The 15,458-nt window shown below is 48.1% G+C and overlaps 1 protein-coding gene across 1 annotated transcript in view; it reads left to right on the forward strand.

Moving 5' to 3' along the window:
* The first annotated feature begins 7,598 nt into the window (after positions 1-7,598).
* CCDC69 (coiled-coil domain containing 69) overlaps positions 7,599-15,458 on the forward strand; it is a 37,031-nt gene continuing 29,171 nt past the window's right edge. Inside the window, exons 1-4 of the mRNA XM_045552580.1 lie at positions 7,599-7,668; positions 9,837-9,906; positions 12,056-12,141; positions 14,332-14,648. Coding sequence (XP_045408536.1) covers positions 7,599-7,668; positions 9,837-9,906; positions 12,056-12,141; positions 14,332-14,648 — 543 coding nt within the window. The remainder of the gene's footprint in view (positions 7,669-9,836; positions 9,907-12,055; positions 12,142-14,331; positions 14,649-15,458) is intronic.

A 15,458-nucleotide genomic window follows, 5' to 3' on the forward strand; every position in this document is an offset into this window, starting at 1 on the left:
TGTAGAGCCTTCAGGAGAACCACCCCCTTCTCACCTCACCAATCTGAAACCTGAGAGCCTGATAATGCCCCGGGGAGCAGAGCCTGGACTGGTCGGGCAGGCCTGGCAGGGCTGGGGGAGGTGCCTTGGCAGCAGCATCCCCCACCAGCATTGGTCTGAGGGTCTAAGGTGGGAGCACTCTGTGCAATGAGGCATGGCTTTGATTTCCAAGCTACACCCCAGGGTGGGACCCAGGTATCAGCCTTTTTAAAAGTCCCCCTGGGGATTCCAATGTGCAGCCAACATTAGAACCACTGTCCCAAAGCAGAGCTTCCCCAACAGTACAGTGAATGCAGAACACCTGGCATCTTGGGAAAATGCAGTTCATGATCCAGCAAGTCTGGGGTGGAGCCAGAGAATTTGCATTTCTAACTAGCTCGCCAAGAGGCCAGTGCTGCTGGTCTGAGCACCACAGTTTGAGTAGCCAGGGTCCACACAAGACTGCCTTTCTCCACTGTTGGGGGGGTGGGGGGCGGGGATGCAGATGAGTCACTATTACCTCCCAAGGAAGTTGTCTGGGGACCTTTCCCCACTCCCTCTGCTCACTGAAACTGGCCAGGAAGGACAAAGCCTCAGTGCTTCCCAGGTTCTCATCATGCCTTAGCACTCAACACTGTATGCCGAGATGGGTCGATTCCAGGCTGTCAGGGGACAGCACACATGCAGCACTCTTCTTAACTCAGCGAAGCGTCTGTCTTGGTGAGTCCCCCAGGAGGATCTGGGTGAACCCAAGTGGGCTGACCCTGTTCTCTGAACAGTTCTGCTCTACTCTTCCTTCCTCTCCTCCTTCCCCTTCCTTTCCTGCTTCTCTGCTGGCCACCAAAGTGGCTCTCAAGGATTATTTGGGTTTAACAGACTCTGGCCGTTTCTGCTATTGATAGTAATATTCCAACCAAGGACAATCCCAGTGATGTCTTGGGAGGTCCAGGCAATGCTTAAAAATATCTTAATAGTCTGATGACTTCCCTCGGGGGTGGGATTGGGGATGAGGGCATGAGGGTCTTGTCCCTTCTTAGAGCTTGGGACCTGGATTCCGGGACAGGGACTGGCGGTGCTCTGGCGCCAAATCTCAGCTAAGCAGCACCATCCTCATAACCTCCTTCATGGGCCTTTACAATTTCCATAGCATTCCATCAGCTGTCTCGTTCACTCATTCAACAAACATTTGCCAGGCAAAGCGATGTCAGTGTCCCAGACTTTCTGGGATGCAAAAAAAAAAAAAAAAAAAATCTGCCTTCCTGCTCTCAGTACTCACCGCAATCACACGAGGCGGCTCACGCGGAGGGCTGGGCGGAAACCTGAGAGAGCGCCTGCAGCCACCTGTAGTACATCCATTTCGCCAGCAGGTGGCGGCCGCCACCCAGCTCGGGCCCATTGCGGCTGGACACAAGCGGGCTAAGTGTGGCCAGATCTGATTTTTCCAGAGCAGCTGGAAATCCAGATTTTTATGTGAACTCTCCAAATCTTTAAGGGTGGGCGGCTAATTCAGATATTTATAAAAGACTCTGCGTGGCTCTGCAGGACAGATGTACCCTAAAAACCCCTGGTGGGCAAACTGGTGAAATTTGACCCCAGAATGTGGGATCTTGGCTTCATTCAAAAATGCCAGAGCTTTACAGCATTATTCTAACGCCCCCATTTTACACGTGGGGAGAATGAGGTGCAGAGAAAAGAGGGACTTGCCCAGGTTTGTCAGGACAGAGCCAAGTGTAGGACCCACGCGCCCTGCCTTCTGGTCCATCGGGATCCTATTGCAGAAGAGCTCCCGGGAGAGACTCAGCTCGGCGAGGGCGTGCTTCCCCGGAGAGCTGGTCCTGCCAAGGGGAGCCCCGACGGGGCTGGGGAGGTCGCCAGAGCCCAAGGGCAGGAGGGGGAGCGGAAGTTTATTTTTAGCTGCCCGGAGTGTGCCTCTACGCCTTATTTAGACATCAGGGGACAGGGTGAGCTGGAGGCAGCAGGGGCGGGGGAGGAGGTAGCCCCCGCGCTCCTGGGCTCCTCTTACAACTGCTCTTCCCTGCCCGCCCCTCTGTCATCCTTTCTGGGGGCTCTGGGGCTGCTCCAAATAGCAGCCCGTGCTGGCGTGGGCGCGGTCCTGCTCGCGCCGACCTGTTCTCCCCCCACCGCAGCCCTTCTCGCCGTGCCCTCGGTCCCGCAGAGACCTAGAACCCAGGCAGGCGGCAGGATGTTTTCTCTTCACGCTCTGTGGTCACAGATCTCTCTGAGAAGCTGAAGTCGTTTATCATGGTGGTTTGGAGCTCAGGTTGTAGAGTCTGATGGACCTGGGTTCGAATCCCAGAGCATGACCCTAAGCAAGTGATTTACCCTCCCCAAACCCGAGCTTCCTCTGTAGCGCAGTGGAAATGGGGACCCACCCAATCTCCCTCCCAGGTGCGGAAGATGAAACGTGTTAAAGTATGTACGGACCTTGACATACCATGATAAATTCTCAATAAATGATGGTGATGGCAAATAAAGCTATAGACCTTTAACCCTGAATAAAATGGAATCGCTCAGACGTGCACAATTGTGAATGCAGTTTCAGGAGGTTCGTGGAACCTCTGACACCCCCTTGTCTTAATCCAACTTTACACCGAGTCCCACTAATTCATCTCTTCACTCATTTGTTCCACAAATGTTTGCTAGAGCTTACTGTATGCCAGGCACGGGGCAAAACATGCGGTGGGGAATGTGAGGCCAGAGAAGTGAATGTATGTGAATTATCCAAGGTCACAATGCAAACCAATAGCAAACCAAGGATCAGAATGAAAGTCTCTCTCTTTTTTATATAGCTTTATTGAGGTATAATTGATATATTTTAAAAACTGCACATAGTTAATGTATAAAATTTCATGACTTTGGACGTATGCATACACCCACAAAACCATCACGACAATCAAGGTAATAGACATGTCCCTCCCTACCACAGTTTTCTTGTGCCTCTTTACTTTTTTTGTTTGTTTTTGTTTCCATTTTGTTTTCTGTGGTAAGAACACTTGACATGAGAGATCTAACTTGTTAACAATTTTTTAAGTGCACAATAAAGTATTATTAACCATAGGCACTATGTTGTACAGCAGATCTCTAGAACTTATTCATCTTGCATAACAGAAACCTTATATCCACTAAGCAACAACTCCCCAATCTCTCTCCCCTCAGGCCCTGGCAACCACCATTCTACACTCTGCCCCTATGAGTTTGACCTTTTTATATGTAAGTGGAACATGACTGGCTTATATCACCCGGCCTAATGTCCTGCAGTTTCACCCACATTGTCACAAACGGCAGTATTTTCTTCTTTTTCGAGGCTGAATAATATTCTAGTGTATGTATGTACCATATTTTTTTATCCATTCATCTTTCGATGATCATTTGGGTTGTTTCCATATCTTGGCTGTTGTGAACAATGCTGCAGTAAACACAGGAGAGCAGGCATTTTTTTGTGGGATTGCTGGATCACATGTGGTTCTGTTTTTCATTTTTTGAGGAACCTGCATACCGTTTTCCATAGTAGCTGCACCATTTTACATTTACGTTATCTTTCATTACAAGAATGAAAGTCTCAAGTACATGAGAATGAAAGTCTCTTGAATCCCAATCTTGACTCCTTTAAAGAATAACTTTTTTTGTTTAAGACAGTCTTGCTCTGTTGCCTGGGCTAGAGTGCTGTGGCATCAGCCTAGCTCACAGCAACCTCAAACTCCTGGGCTCAAGCCATCCTCCTGCCTCAGGCTCTGGAGTAGCTGGGACTACAGGTGTGCACCACTACACTACGCCTGGCTAATTTTTTCTATTTTTAGTTGCCCAGCTAATTTCTTTCTATTTTTAGTAGAGATGGGGTCACATGCTTGCTGAGGTCTCAAACTCCTGACCTCAAGCTATCCTCCCACCTTAGAGTACTAGGATTACAGGCGTGAGCCACCACACCCAGCCTAAAGAATAACTTTTGGACCGGGCGAGGTGGCTCGCTCCTGCAATCTTAGCACTCTCAGAGGCGGAGGTGGGAGCATTGCTTGAGGTCAAGAGTTCGAGACCAGCCTGAGCAAGAGCGGGACCCCATCTCTACTAAAAAAAAAAAAAAAAAAAAAAACAAGAAAGAAATGAAAATTGAATCGTGCTTCACATTTTTTTTCTGAGACAGAGTCTCACTCTGTCACCTGGGCTAGAGTACAGCAGCGTCGTCATAATCAACTGCAACCTCAAACTCCTGGGCTCGTGTGATCCTCCTGCCTCAGTCACCCGATTAGCTGGGACTACTGCCTCTGAAAAGGGACCACAACAAAGGTCCCTTCCAGTCCCAATCAAAATAGACCTACATCCATTCCCTCAGCCTCCCTCTTCCATCAGACCCTCACATACTTTCTGCAGCATACCTGACCAGTGTTAGCCTCTGCTTGCATACCTCCCACAATGGGGCACTCACTCTCTGTCAAGCCAGACCCCTGAATATTTGACCAGCTAAAAGATTGTCCTTCCTCCCAAGGAACTGGCCCCCACATCCCAGGGTGCCTCTACTCACTGCTCCTAGCTTTCTCTTTCTTTCTTTCTTTCTTTCTTTTTTACACTAGTCAAGTGCAGTCATGAGAAGGGAGGAAAGAGTCAAACAAGCAGTTTGATCTGTAACTGACTGTGAACAATTGACTTCACTCACTACCTTTAGACCAGTCTGCTCCTAGCTTTCTAAGGCAGCTTGGAAGACCTTTCATGTTCTTCAAGTGCTCCCGATGCAAAAGTGCCTTGAGGAAGGAAGAGAGGGGATGGGATAAACTGGGGGCTGCTCTCCTTCCAGCCTTGCTCAGTTTCCAAGCCCTGCCTGAATACAGGCTTCCCCAGACATCCAGGTTCCCAAGCCTTCCTCTCTCTGCAGCTGCTTCTTTAAGAAGTGTCACGGGGGCTGGTCCTTGCTACTGTCTTTGGATCCTGTCCAGAGCTCTGATTTAAAAGGTATTGCAACGTTTTTTTAAAAACAAACATGTGTTGTAACCCACGGCCCTGGTAACCACAACACCGGCGGCTAAGAGTAGAGGAAACTGCTCTCCGCCTACCCAAAGGCACCCCCGCTGCTGTGCGCCGTAGTTACCATATTATATCAGGCGGGGAGCCCAGCGAGGGCAGGGCCTGGGCTGGCCCTGGGGCTGCAGTGCTGGACCGAAGAGCCTTCTGGATCTTCACCAGCTCTCTCGTGAGCCTTTCCTGCAGATGCCTGACGGCTCCAGGCCAGCGCTCCCTGTCCCTCCGCCGCGTGAGCCCCAGAGTGACCTTGGATAACACTGATTTGACCAGGCCACTCCCATCGCTACAGGATAAAGTCAAAACATCTTGGCCAGGCCTTCAAGGCCTCTCCCTGTCTATCTGTACCTTCCTCACTCCCCACATTCACCCGCAACTCCAGCCACACGGAGCCGCTGAGACCCCTTGAAGACGCCACAGAGCATAAAATGCTCTTCCTACTTGGTTGATGAGAAGAACCCCGATTTCATCCGCACTGTCCAGCTCAGACATCACGCCCTTGGTGAAGGCTCCGCTGAGCTTCACTCTCTCGGATGGAATTAGTATCTGCTTCTGCTTCCGTGGAATTTTCCCATATCCCTTGTTATTTGTCTACCTGGACTCTTTTTTTTTTTCCATAGCTTTGTTGAGGTATAATTTATATACAAAAAAAAAAAATACACATAGTTAACCTCTTGTAAATATTTTGCTTAGCTTGCATGGTGATTTGTGTGTGTGTGTGTGTGTGTGTGCACGTGTTCATATGCGTGTATATGAGAAAGAGAGAGACTTTACATTTAAAAAAAGATTGAGGCCAGGTGCAGTGGCTCACACCTGTAATCCTAGCACTCTAGGAGGCCAAGGCCAGAGGAAGGCTTGAGGTCAGGAGGTCGAGACCAGCCTGAGCAAGAGCGAGACCCCATCTCTACTAAAAATAGAAAAAAATAGCTGGGCAACTAAAAATAGAAACAAAAAAAATTAGAAAAAATTAGCCAGGCAACGAAAAATAGAAACAAAAAAAATTAGCTGGACGTGGTGGCATGCACCTGTAGTCCCAGCTACTCAGGAGGCTGAGGCAGGAAGATCACTTGAGCCCAAGAGTTTGAGGCTGCTGTGAGCTAGGCTGACGCCACAGCACTCACTCTAGCCCAGGCAACAGAGTGAGACTCTGTCTCAAAAAAAAAAAAAAAAAATAGAAAGAAAGAAAAAGATTGAGCCAAGTGCAGTCACATTTGCCTACAGTCCCAGATACTTGGGAGGCTGAGGTGGGAGGGTCGCTTGAACATAGGAGTTTGAGGCTATACTGAGCTATGATCACAGCTGTGAATAGCCACTGCACTCCCACCTGGGCGACAATAGTGAGACCCTGTCTTTTAAAAAAGGAAAAAACATATCCAGTTTCTCTTTTAAAAACTGGAATGTCAGGCCAGTTCCAGCCTTCATTTCCTTATAGCCACAATCCACAGCAGTGGAACTACCTGCGCTCCTTTCAGGGGGATGTGTGACTCCCAGTTTTCCCCACCCCCTCTTATGCTGGCCCTATGTTCATTTAGGTACCTACCGAGCCCTGTAGACATTTGGATTCGAAGCTGCAGACCTAGATCGTATCTCCCATGTGTTCTGGGCCACTCCCACTTACAAATAGTATTCTACCACTTTGCCCCCATGCTGTAGATGTCCCAGAAATGCCAGTATTTTGGCAAAGAGTCATGCATGAATAGAATCAGATCAATAAAAATATACATAAGTCACAGAATTCCTTTGCCTGCTCGTGTGTTCCGATTCTTGATTTAGAAAACGCAGTCCCATCCTCCAACTCTCATTGCCATTGTTTTATGTGGGTGAGTCTCCCACAGGAGTGGGACAAGGAAGATGCATTAGGGCCGGAAACACCAGGTGTTCCAGAAGGGAGAGGTTATGGGGCATTATTCTGCTGGAAAGGGGTTGCTTAAATTGTGATCACATAGCAGGTGACATACATTGAAAAATATTCATTTCTCAAATCAAAGACTGAGGTAGGCTGCCAGAAAGCAGGACTCCAGTGTACAAGAATATACAACTGGCCCTTGAACACACGGGTTTGAACTGCACGGGTCCACTTATATGGATTTTTTTTTTTTCAACTAAACGTGGATTGAAAATACAGTATTCACGGGACGCAAAACCTGTGTATACGGAGGGCCAACTTTTCCTGCATGCGGGTTCCGCAGGGCCGACTGCAGGAGTTGAGCATGCTCAGATCTGTGTACACCTGGAGCCAATCCCCCACGTGTACTGAGGGACAACCGCACAGTTAATGTGAGAGAGCATGATGATGGTGGGAACACAGAGAAGTGTCCCTGATGAGATGTATTTTGGGCGAGGCAGTGTAGGGGAGGTAGGTAGGATACGGACTTAGGAGCAGCCAGACAAGTGAACGCCCAGCTCTGCTCTGAGCCTGGAGAGACACAGCTAACACTGGAGTCCTGTTCGCTCAGTTCCACATAAACACACAAGCTGCCACTCGGAAGACTGTGTCCAGAAGGGAACTTCAGAATCTCTGAAGCAGCGAAGGACCCTGTGATAGTCCCGGGATGTGGGATGGCTCAGGGCCTGGCTCCCAGCCCATGGAACAGTCCCCTGTGCCCCACACGGATGACGCAGGTAGGGGTGGCCTAGACACCAGACACTCAGCCCAGCCACGGATGTCTCAAACACAGAAAACAATGCTGACTCACAGACTCACTGAACCCTGGACCCTGCTTCATCCCACACCTCTGTGCTCATTTATTTTTTAAAAGGCTATCAGCCATGAGGAGGACATGACGGATTAAAGCTGTGGTTCTCAAACACATGTACGCATCAGAATTATGGGGGGCACGTGTTAAAGCCCAGATTTCTGGGGCCCACACCCAGAGTGTCCAATGCAGCTGATTCGGGGTGGGGAGTGTGTCCAAGTATGTGCTTTTCTAACAATTTCCCAAGAGATGCTGATGCTGTTTGGTATAGTTTGGATATCTGCCCCCTCCAAATCTCTTGTTGAAGCTGGATCCTCAGTGTTGGAGGTGGGACCTGGTGGGAGATGTTTGGGTCATGGGGGTGGATCCCTCATGACTGGCTGAGTGCCCTCCCCACGGTCATGAGGGAGTTCTTGCTTTATTAGAGCAGGTTGTTTAAAACAGCATGGGCACCTCCTCCTCTCTCTTACTTCCCCCTCTCACCATGTGACACACCTGCCCCCTCTTCGCCTTCTGCCTTGATTGCAAGCTCCCTGAAGCCCTCACCAGCAGCAGACGCTGGCCCCATGCTTCTAGTCCAGCCTGCAGAACTGTGAGCCAGATAAACCTCTTTTCTTTATAAATTACTCAGCCTGAGTTATTACCCATTCCTTTACAGCAACACAATTGGACTAGGACACTGTTGATCCCTGGTCCACATTTTCAGAACGACTGATGTAAAGAAATGTCCCCTCCTATTCATTCCCACTTGCCTCCAGACCCTAGAGCTCACTTAATAAGAGGATGTACAGTTTTCCCGAGAGAATATTCCTAGGCGCTGTTCTGTGCCGCTCCCACTCCGCGTTACCGTGCAAGCTCCACTCCTTGAAGACCTCCATCTGAACCTCGCTGAACAGAGAAAGTGCTAACACACGAGGGTTGACGTGAATTGACTCTCAGTAAAGAACACGATTGAGTGAATCTTGGCCCTTCTCCCAAGGCAGCCCCAAATCCCAGACCACAGTTCTCCTGGGAACACAGGCAGGGATGGCTTCTCGCTAATTAGCATTACTCAGACTCAATTCTGTCCAAGGTCTTACGTTTTAATTCAATTCAACACAATCCAATACAATCAATGCAGCAATCTGATTCCCTGGTGAGGTGACCCCTGCAACCTTTGGAGCAGTAAGGCTCCAGCTTTGGTGTGAAGATCCTCTGACTCAGTCCTCCACGTCCTGATTCAGGAGATGGAGAAAAGAGAGAAGACTCCAGGGAAACTGTGTTTAACCAATTCCCAGATGCTTCTGGAGCAAAGGAGCCCACCTATACCTTGAGAAATACTCCAAGAGAACCCTACGGGATGAACAATTTTAGGTTTTCTTTCATTTTCTTCCTTTAAGTATATTCTAAGAGGAAGCTGTCAAAACCAACCTTTCTATCAAGAGTCTAGAAAACCCAGGGAACCTGTCTTGGCAGAGCCTCACTTCCCTCTTGCAGAACTACAGCTGAGACTTCACGCAGTGTCCCTAAGAGTAAATTATTCTAATTAAATTCAATATAACAACCTTAATTAGTGACCTATGTATTCGTTAGCAATTGTATTCTGCGGCAAGTGACAAAATCTCAATGGCAGGGGCTTAAACAAATTAAAAAATTTTTAATTGAGGTGTAATAATTGTATATATTTGCGGGTACATGTGACGTTTTGATACAAGTACACGTGACATTTTGATACAAGTACACAATATATAATGATCCAATATGGGTAATTGGGATGTCCATCACCTCAAATATTTATCTTTTCTTTGTGTTAGGAACATTACAATTCTTTCCTTCTAGCTATTTTGTAATATACAATAAATTATTGTGAATTATAATTTCCCCACTGGCTTAAACAAATTTGTCGTTTATTATGTAAATAAGTTTGGAAGTAATTGATCGAGGCGGGTATGGGGGTTCCATAAATTCATCAGAGATCAAGGCTCCTTCTGTCTTTTTGCTCCAGGTGATAAGATGGCTGCTGGGACTTAGCCGTCCTGTGTGTCTTCCAGGCAGGAAAAGGAGGATAAGAAAGGGGGAACCCTGCTCCCCGCTGAGTCATCCCCCTTTTAAAAGCTTTCCTGGAAGCCTCAACCAGTAACTTCCCCTTACATATCACTGACCACCCCTCGATGCAAGGCAGCTGGTGAGTAGCCTGGTGGCCTCAGAACTTTGCTGTCCCAAAGAATGTCAGGATTCTGGAACTCAGGAAGAGAGAAGAAGGGAAGCTGAGTAAGGCAGCTGGCAGCTTTTGCCTCAACCTACTAAGTGGGATGGGATGGGCGAGGAGGGAGGAGACAGAGCTGTGCAACCCTTCATCCACTAGGGCAAACACACAGAGCACACAAACAAGTGTAGCTCATAGGAAAACTGCCAAGTGTGCTAAGAGAGCTGTAGAACAACTTGTCAGGCTTTTGAAAGGAGAGGGCATTTGAGCTGCTCCTGGATGTACAGGTGGAATTATAACCCCCAGAGACGGATTGTGAAGAAAGTCACTCTGGGCAGAGGACCTATGTTTGAGAAACAATTGAGCTCAATCAGAAGAAACTGCACACAAAAAGCTTTCAGGGTCAGAAAGACCTTTAATGACCACTGAGCTGAGGGGTTCTTAACCTGGGATCCACACATAGACCCACTGTGTGGGCTGCAGGGGATCCAGAAACTGCCTGAAATCCATGCAAAATTCTTTATGTCAGTATAACGTACCTTTCTCATGAAAGATGCTCAGGATAATCCCCATATTGTTCTCTCCAGTCTTTTCCCAAAGAGTCCACCCTCAACTTTTGTCCCTTTACATGCAACCTAGCTGCCTACACGTGTGAATCCCTCACTGCCTTTGACTTGACTCATGCTGTTCTTCCCTCTTGTAATTACTCCTCCCTGCTTCTCCTCTTCCCCCTAGATATGGAAAGATAGGTACCGATTTCCCCATCACTGGAAGTATTAAACATAGGCTGCATAATCAGCTAGAAAGGAAATTGTAACAAGCGATTTGTATTAGTCAGTGTTCTTAGTTGCAAACAATAGAAGCCAAGCACCAGATTCCATCCCAGCTTGAGATTCTAGAATTCCCTTTGGCATAACAATCCTTTGGCTTTAGTATTCCCCCAGGAAGTCCTTCTTGGCCGTCCTCATACACCTTGGTCTCTTATCTCCCTTTAATGCTAATACATTCTGCATGGAACACACAATTTGGCATTAGCTTTTAAAACCTTTTCTGTGTTATTTCCCATTTTTTCTTATGTATAGGTCTAATGTCAAAAAAACAGATCAAGGCCGGGCGCGGTGGCTCACGCCTGTAATCCTAGCACTCTGGGAGGCCGAGGCGGGTGGATCGCTCGAGGTCAGGAGTTTGAGACCAGCCTGAGCAAGAGCGAGACTCTGTCTCTACTAAAAATAGAAAGAAATTATCTGGCCAACTAAAAAATATATATAGAAAAAATTAGCTGGGCATGGTGGTGCATACCTGTAGTCCCAGCTACTCGGGAGGCTGAGGCAGTAGGATCGCTTAAGCCCAGGAGTTTGAGGTTGCTGTGAGCTAGGCTGACGCCACGGCACTCACTCTAGCCTGGGCAACAGAATGAGACTCTGTCTCAAAAAAAAAAAAAAAAAAAACAGATCAAGATTAACTCAAGAACAAGGACTGAGTTTTCTTCTCTTGAACCTCCACTATACTTTGCCCGTAGGGTGACCAACTATCTTGGTGTGCCTGGGACTGAGGAGTTTCCTGAGGCTTGGAATTTTCAATGCTAAAAGTGGGAAAATCCTAGGCAAACCAGGATGAATTGGTCATCCTACTTGCCTAAGAAATGGTCACATAGTAGGACCTGCTTGTTGATTGCTAGCTATGGCAGGCATTACTTCTATTTACCATTTCTGATTCTCTTCTTCTTCTAGACACACATTGTACTTCCCCATCCCCTTGAAGTTGGGCATGACTGTGTGACTTGTTTTGGCCAATGAAATGTGAGTGAACCTATGTGTGTCTCTTCCACGTGGAAGCATGTAAGACCCCATGCGCTCCTTCCTCTTGCCCCAGCAAACCCTAAAGCCATCTTGTTGAGATGGCTGCATCATAGGATGGCGTGGAATTTCTCTGTGAAGCAAAGCCTTCTGCCTACCCATGCTGGATGTGTAGTGTGAGCACCAATTTAGCTTCTCTTGCGGCAAGTCACTGAGATTTTTATGCTTTTTATTACTGCAGCAAAACCTACCCTAACCTGACTGGAATAGCAACCATCAAAAATCTCACTGGCCACTTTCTCAAACTCATGCTGCTCACATTTCTCTGGCAGGAACTTCAACACACATAACCAAAACACCAGCAGTGGGAACATGGGAAATCTGAACCTGCTCTCCAGGGAGGCTCGAGAGGCTGGAGGCAAGACCTCTTGAGAACAGAGGCTCTAGGAACAGAATTTGTCCTCCTATTCCTACCCAGCACCCCAAGTTATTAATTTTAGAGGTTGTCCTTAAAATTCAAGATGGGTTTTTTATATGTATATATATATATACATATATATATATTTTTTTTTTTTTTTTTTTTGGTGCAGAGTCTTGCTCTGTTACCTGGGCTAGAGTGCTGTGGCATCAGCCTAGGGCTCAAGCGATCCTCCTGCCTCAGCCTCCCAAGTAGCTAGGACTACAGGCATCTGCCACCATGCCCGGCTAATTTTTTCTATATTATATATTTTTAGTTGTCCAGATGATTTCTTTCTATTTTTAGTAGAGACGGGGGTCTCACTCTTGCTCAGTCTGGTCTCCAACTCCTGACCTTGAGCAATCCTCCCGCCTCAGCCTCCCAGAGTGCTAGGATTACAGGCGTGAGCCACCCCACCCGGCCAAGATGGGTTTTTTAAAGCTCAACTCCTCAATGTACAGATGGGATAATCTCAAAAAGGAGAAATGACTGTTTCAGGATCATAATACTGGTTTCCATCACCTCATGCTCACAGTTTAGCCATCTTTGCCCTGTATGTTGCTTTTCCACCTACTTAATTCACAATCGTTGTCCATTTCTTTGGGATTTCAGACTTGCCCATGGTTTGATGGTAATAAACAAATCGCAATTTACATTTAAAAATATAGTTTAAAAAGAAACATTTTCATATTAAAATTGTAATTTTTTATTATAATAAGAATAAATGCGTACTCATTTTAATATACAGAAATGAACAGTTTTAAACATCCAAAATTTCACCCATCCAGAGGCAATCACTATTAATACTTTTTTAAAAAATAAAAATAGATTTATTATATTTTGTAACATTTATAAATTCATCCTCATCAGTATTTTTACTAGTTACATGTCATTCTATTTTTATGGATATATCATAATTTATTGAACCAAACTTCTTTTGCTGGATATTTAGGTTGCTTTGGGGGTTTTGTTTGTTTCTTTGTTTTAAATCATGAGCATTGTTTCAATAAATATTGTTGTCTGGGCACAGTGGCTCACGCCTGTAATCCTAGCACTCTGGGAGGCCGAGGCGGGCGGATCCTTTGAGCTCAGGGGTTTGAGACCAGCCTGAGCAAGAGCAAGACCCCACCTCTACTAAAAATACGAAGAAATTAGCTAGACAACTAAAAATATATAGAAAAAATTAGCCAGGCATGGTGGCACATCCCTGTAGTCCCAGCTACTCTGGAGGCTGAGGCAGGAGGATTGCTTGAGCCCAGGAGTTTGAGGTTGCTGTGAGCTAGGCTGACGCCACGGCACTCACTCTAGCCTGGGCAACAAAGTGAGACTCTGTCTCAAAAAAAAAAAAAAAAAAAAAGAACCTAATATCAACTGTTTCCTTAGTTTCCTTTCTAAGAACCTTTTGCAGTTGGTTTTATACTCTGTGGAGGGGGAATTTCTTTCCAGGTCTTTCTCCCTTCATGACTCCAAGTCCCTTTCATTAACACACTTTTTCAAGAATTTGGGGCCTGACTCTCATTTTCCAATATACTATACACACAGATACACAAGCACACTGATTTTCAAAATTAGGAATCTTTTTCCTGCCTTGCCACTCCCAGAAACCTCAGCTAATAACAAAGTGAGGATAAATAAAAGTTCCTTTTCCCAGACATTGACACTTTATGTCCCTTATTCCCATGGCATCTGGCCTGCCTCACAAGGTTGTGGTGATGGATAACATCTATCCAAGATGGAAAGAATCGAATATTACAGATGCTTGTGACCTAGAAAAAGCCATCGACCCAGAAGTGGGGAGGCGTTACAAATAAACTTAGTATTACTGGTTATTTGTAGGCAAGTGATTCAAAGCTTAGGTTCTGGAGCTAGAACTGGATTCCATCTGGGCTCTGGTACTTACTATCTATGTGACTAAAGGCAAATCACTTCGCATCTCTGAGCCTCGCCTGTCAAATGGAGGAAATATCACCTTGTTGCACGGATACGGCAAGAAATAGAAATAAAATGTGTAAAAACCAACTGGAACAGAAACAACCCTCAGTAAATGGTAGCTGTTGTGTTGACCAACTAATCGTTTTAACTGTTTTTTTTTTTTTTTGTCCTCGCCCTTTCTTAGCTGAGGGCTCGGAAAAGCATCTGTTGCTTTTACAGGATTTTCTGCCATGGCCAGAGGCTCCTATTATTCGGTCACCTGCCTGTGGCGGCGCGAGCCCAGCGGGCTGGGCCGAGGCCCTGCTCTTCGGGTATTTACGGCGCCCGGCCGCCCCGGCTCGGGCTCGAGTCCGCGCTTCCAGGTTCAGTTTCAGGGTCTCGCCGGCAGCCCCAGCCGGCAGGCGCGGAGCGGGCAGCGGGGCCCGGACCGCAGGGTCCTCTGGGGTCCCCGGAGTTGGGAAGCGGCGTCCGGGAGCCCCGGGAGGAGGATGGGCTGCGGACGCAGCAGGCTGAGCAGCTGCAAACCCCCCAAAAAGGTAAAGGGCGCCGGCGGAGAAGTTTGCTTTCAGCAGGGGGGAGGGCGCGGAATCGCTCCGCCGCGGGGGACTCTCGGCGTCCCGAGCGCCCTCTGATCGCCCTGGGTACCCAGCGGAGAGCAGCCGGAGGCCGGCGCGGAGACGGAGGAGGTTCTGCCGGGAGGCGCTCTACCCCGGCCCTGGGCTGAGCCCCGGGCAGCCGAGTTTACAGACAGGGCCCCCGGGCCAGGAAGGGCAGCTGATTCCCGCTGTCTGGGGTGGGGACATGTCTCGCGTGTCTGGCAGGTGCCTTCTGCCTTCAGTCTGGGGCGGCTCGCTGTGTGGCCGTGGACAAGTGGCTTGACCTCTCTGGGCCTTCAGCTTTCCCACGGGTTCAGAGGCAGATCATCTCTAGGGCGACTACTCGCAGAGCGTTCCACACACTTGCAGCTTTGGCATCCCCGGGACCTGTTAGAAAGGCAGAATCCCAGGCTCTGCCTAGACCTGCCAAGGCGTGAGCTGCAGTTTAACAAGATGCCCAGCTGATTACTACACACTTTAAAGTTTGAGAGCGCGGTCTACGCCTCGGCCAGGCCCGGAGCTGGCGTACGCCGGGGTAGCTGGGAGGGGCCCGAGAGGGAGATCTACTGCCTTCTGCCCTCTCCTCCCTTCCTGTCCCTCCCCCAAGGGGCCCCAGAGCTGGGTTAGGGCCCAGGGGACTCTGCTCAGGTTTCTTGCAGTGGGACCAGCCACCCCTTGGGGTCTGACAAGCCCAGAAGGTCAGACCTGGAGCCAGGACAGCCTCCTCAGAGACAGCGGGAGGCACAGGCA

Source organism: Lemur catta, chromosome 5 (genome assembly GCF_020740605.2).
Source record: "Lemur catta isolate mLemCat1 chromosome 5, mLemCat1.pri, whole genome shotgun sequence".
In the NCBI taxonomy this organism is placed as follows: domain Eukaryota; kingdom Metazoa; phylum Chordata; class Mammalia; order Primates; family Lemuridae; genus Lemur; species Lemur catta.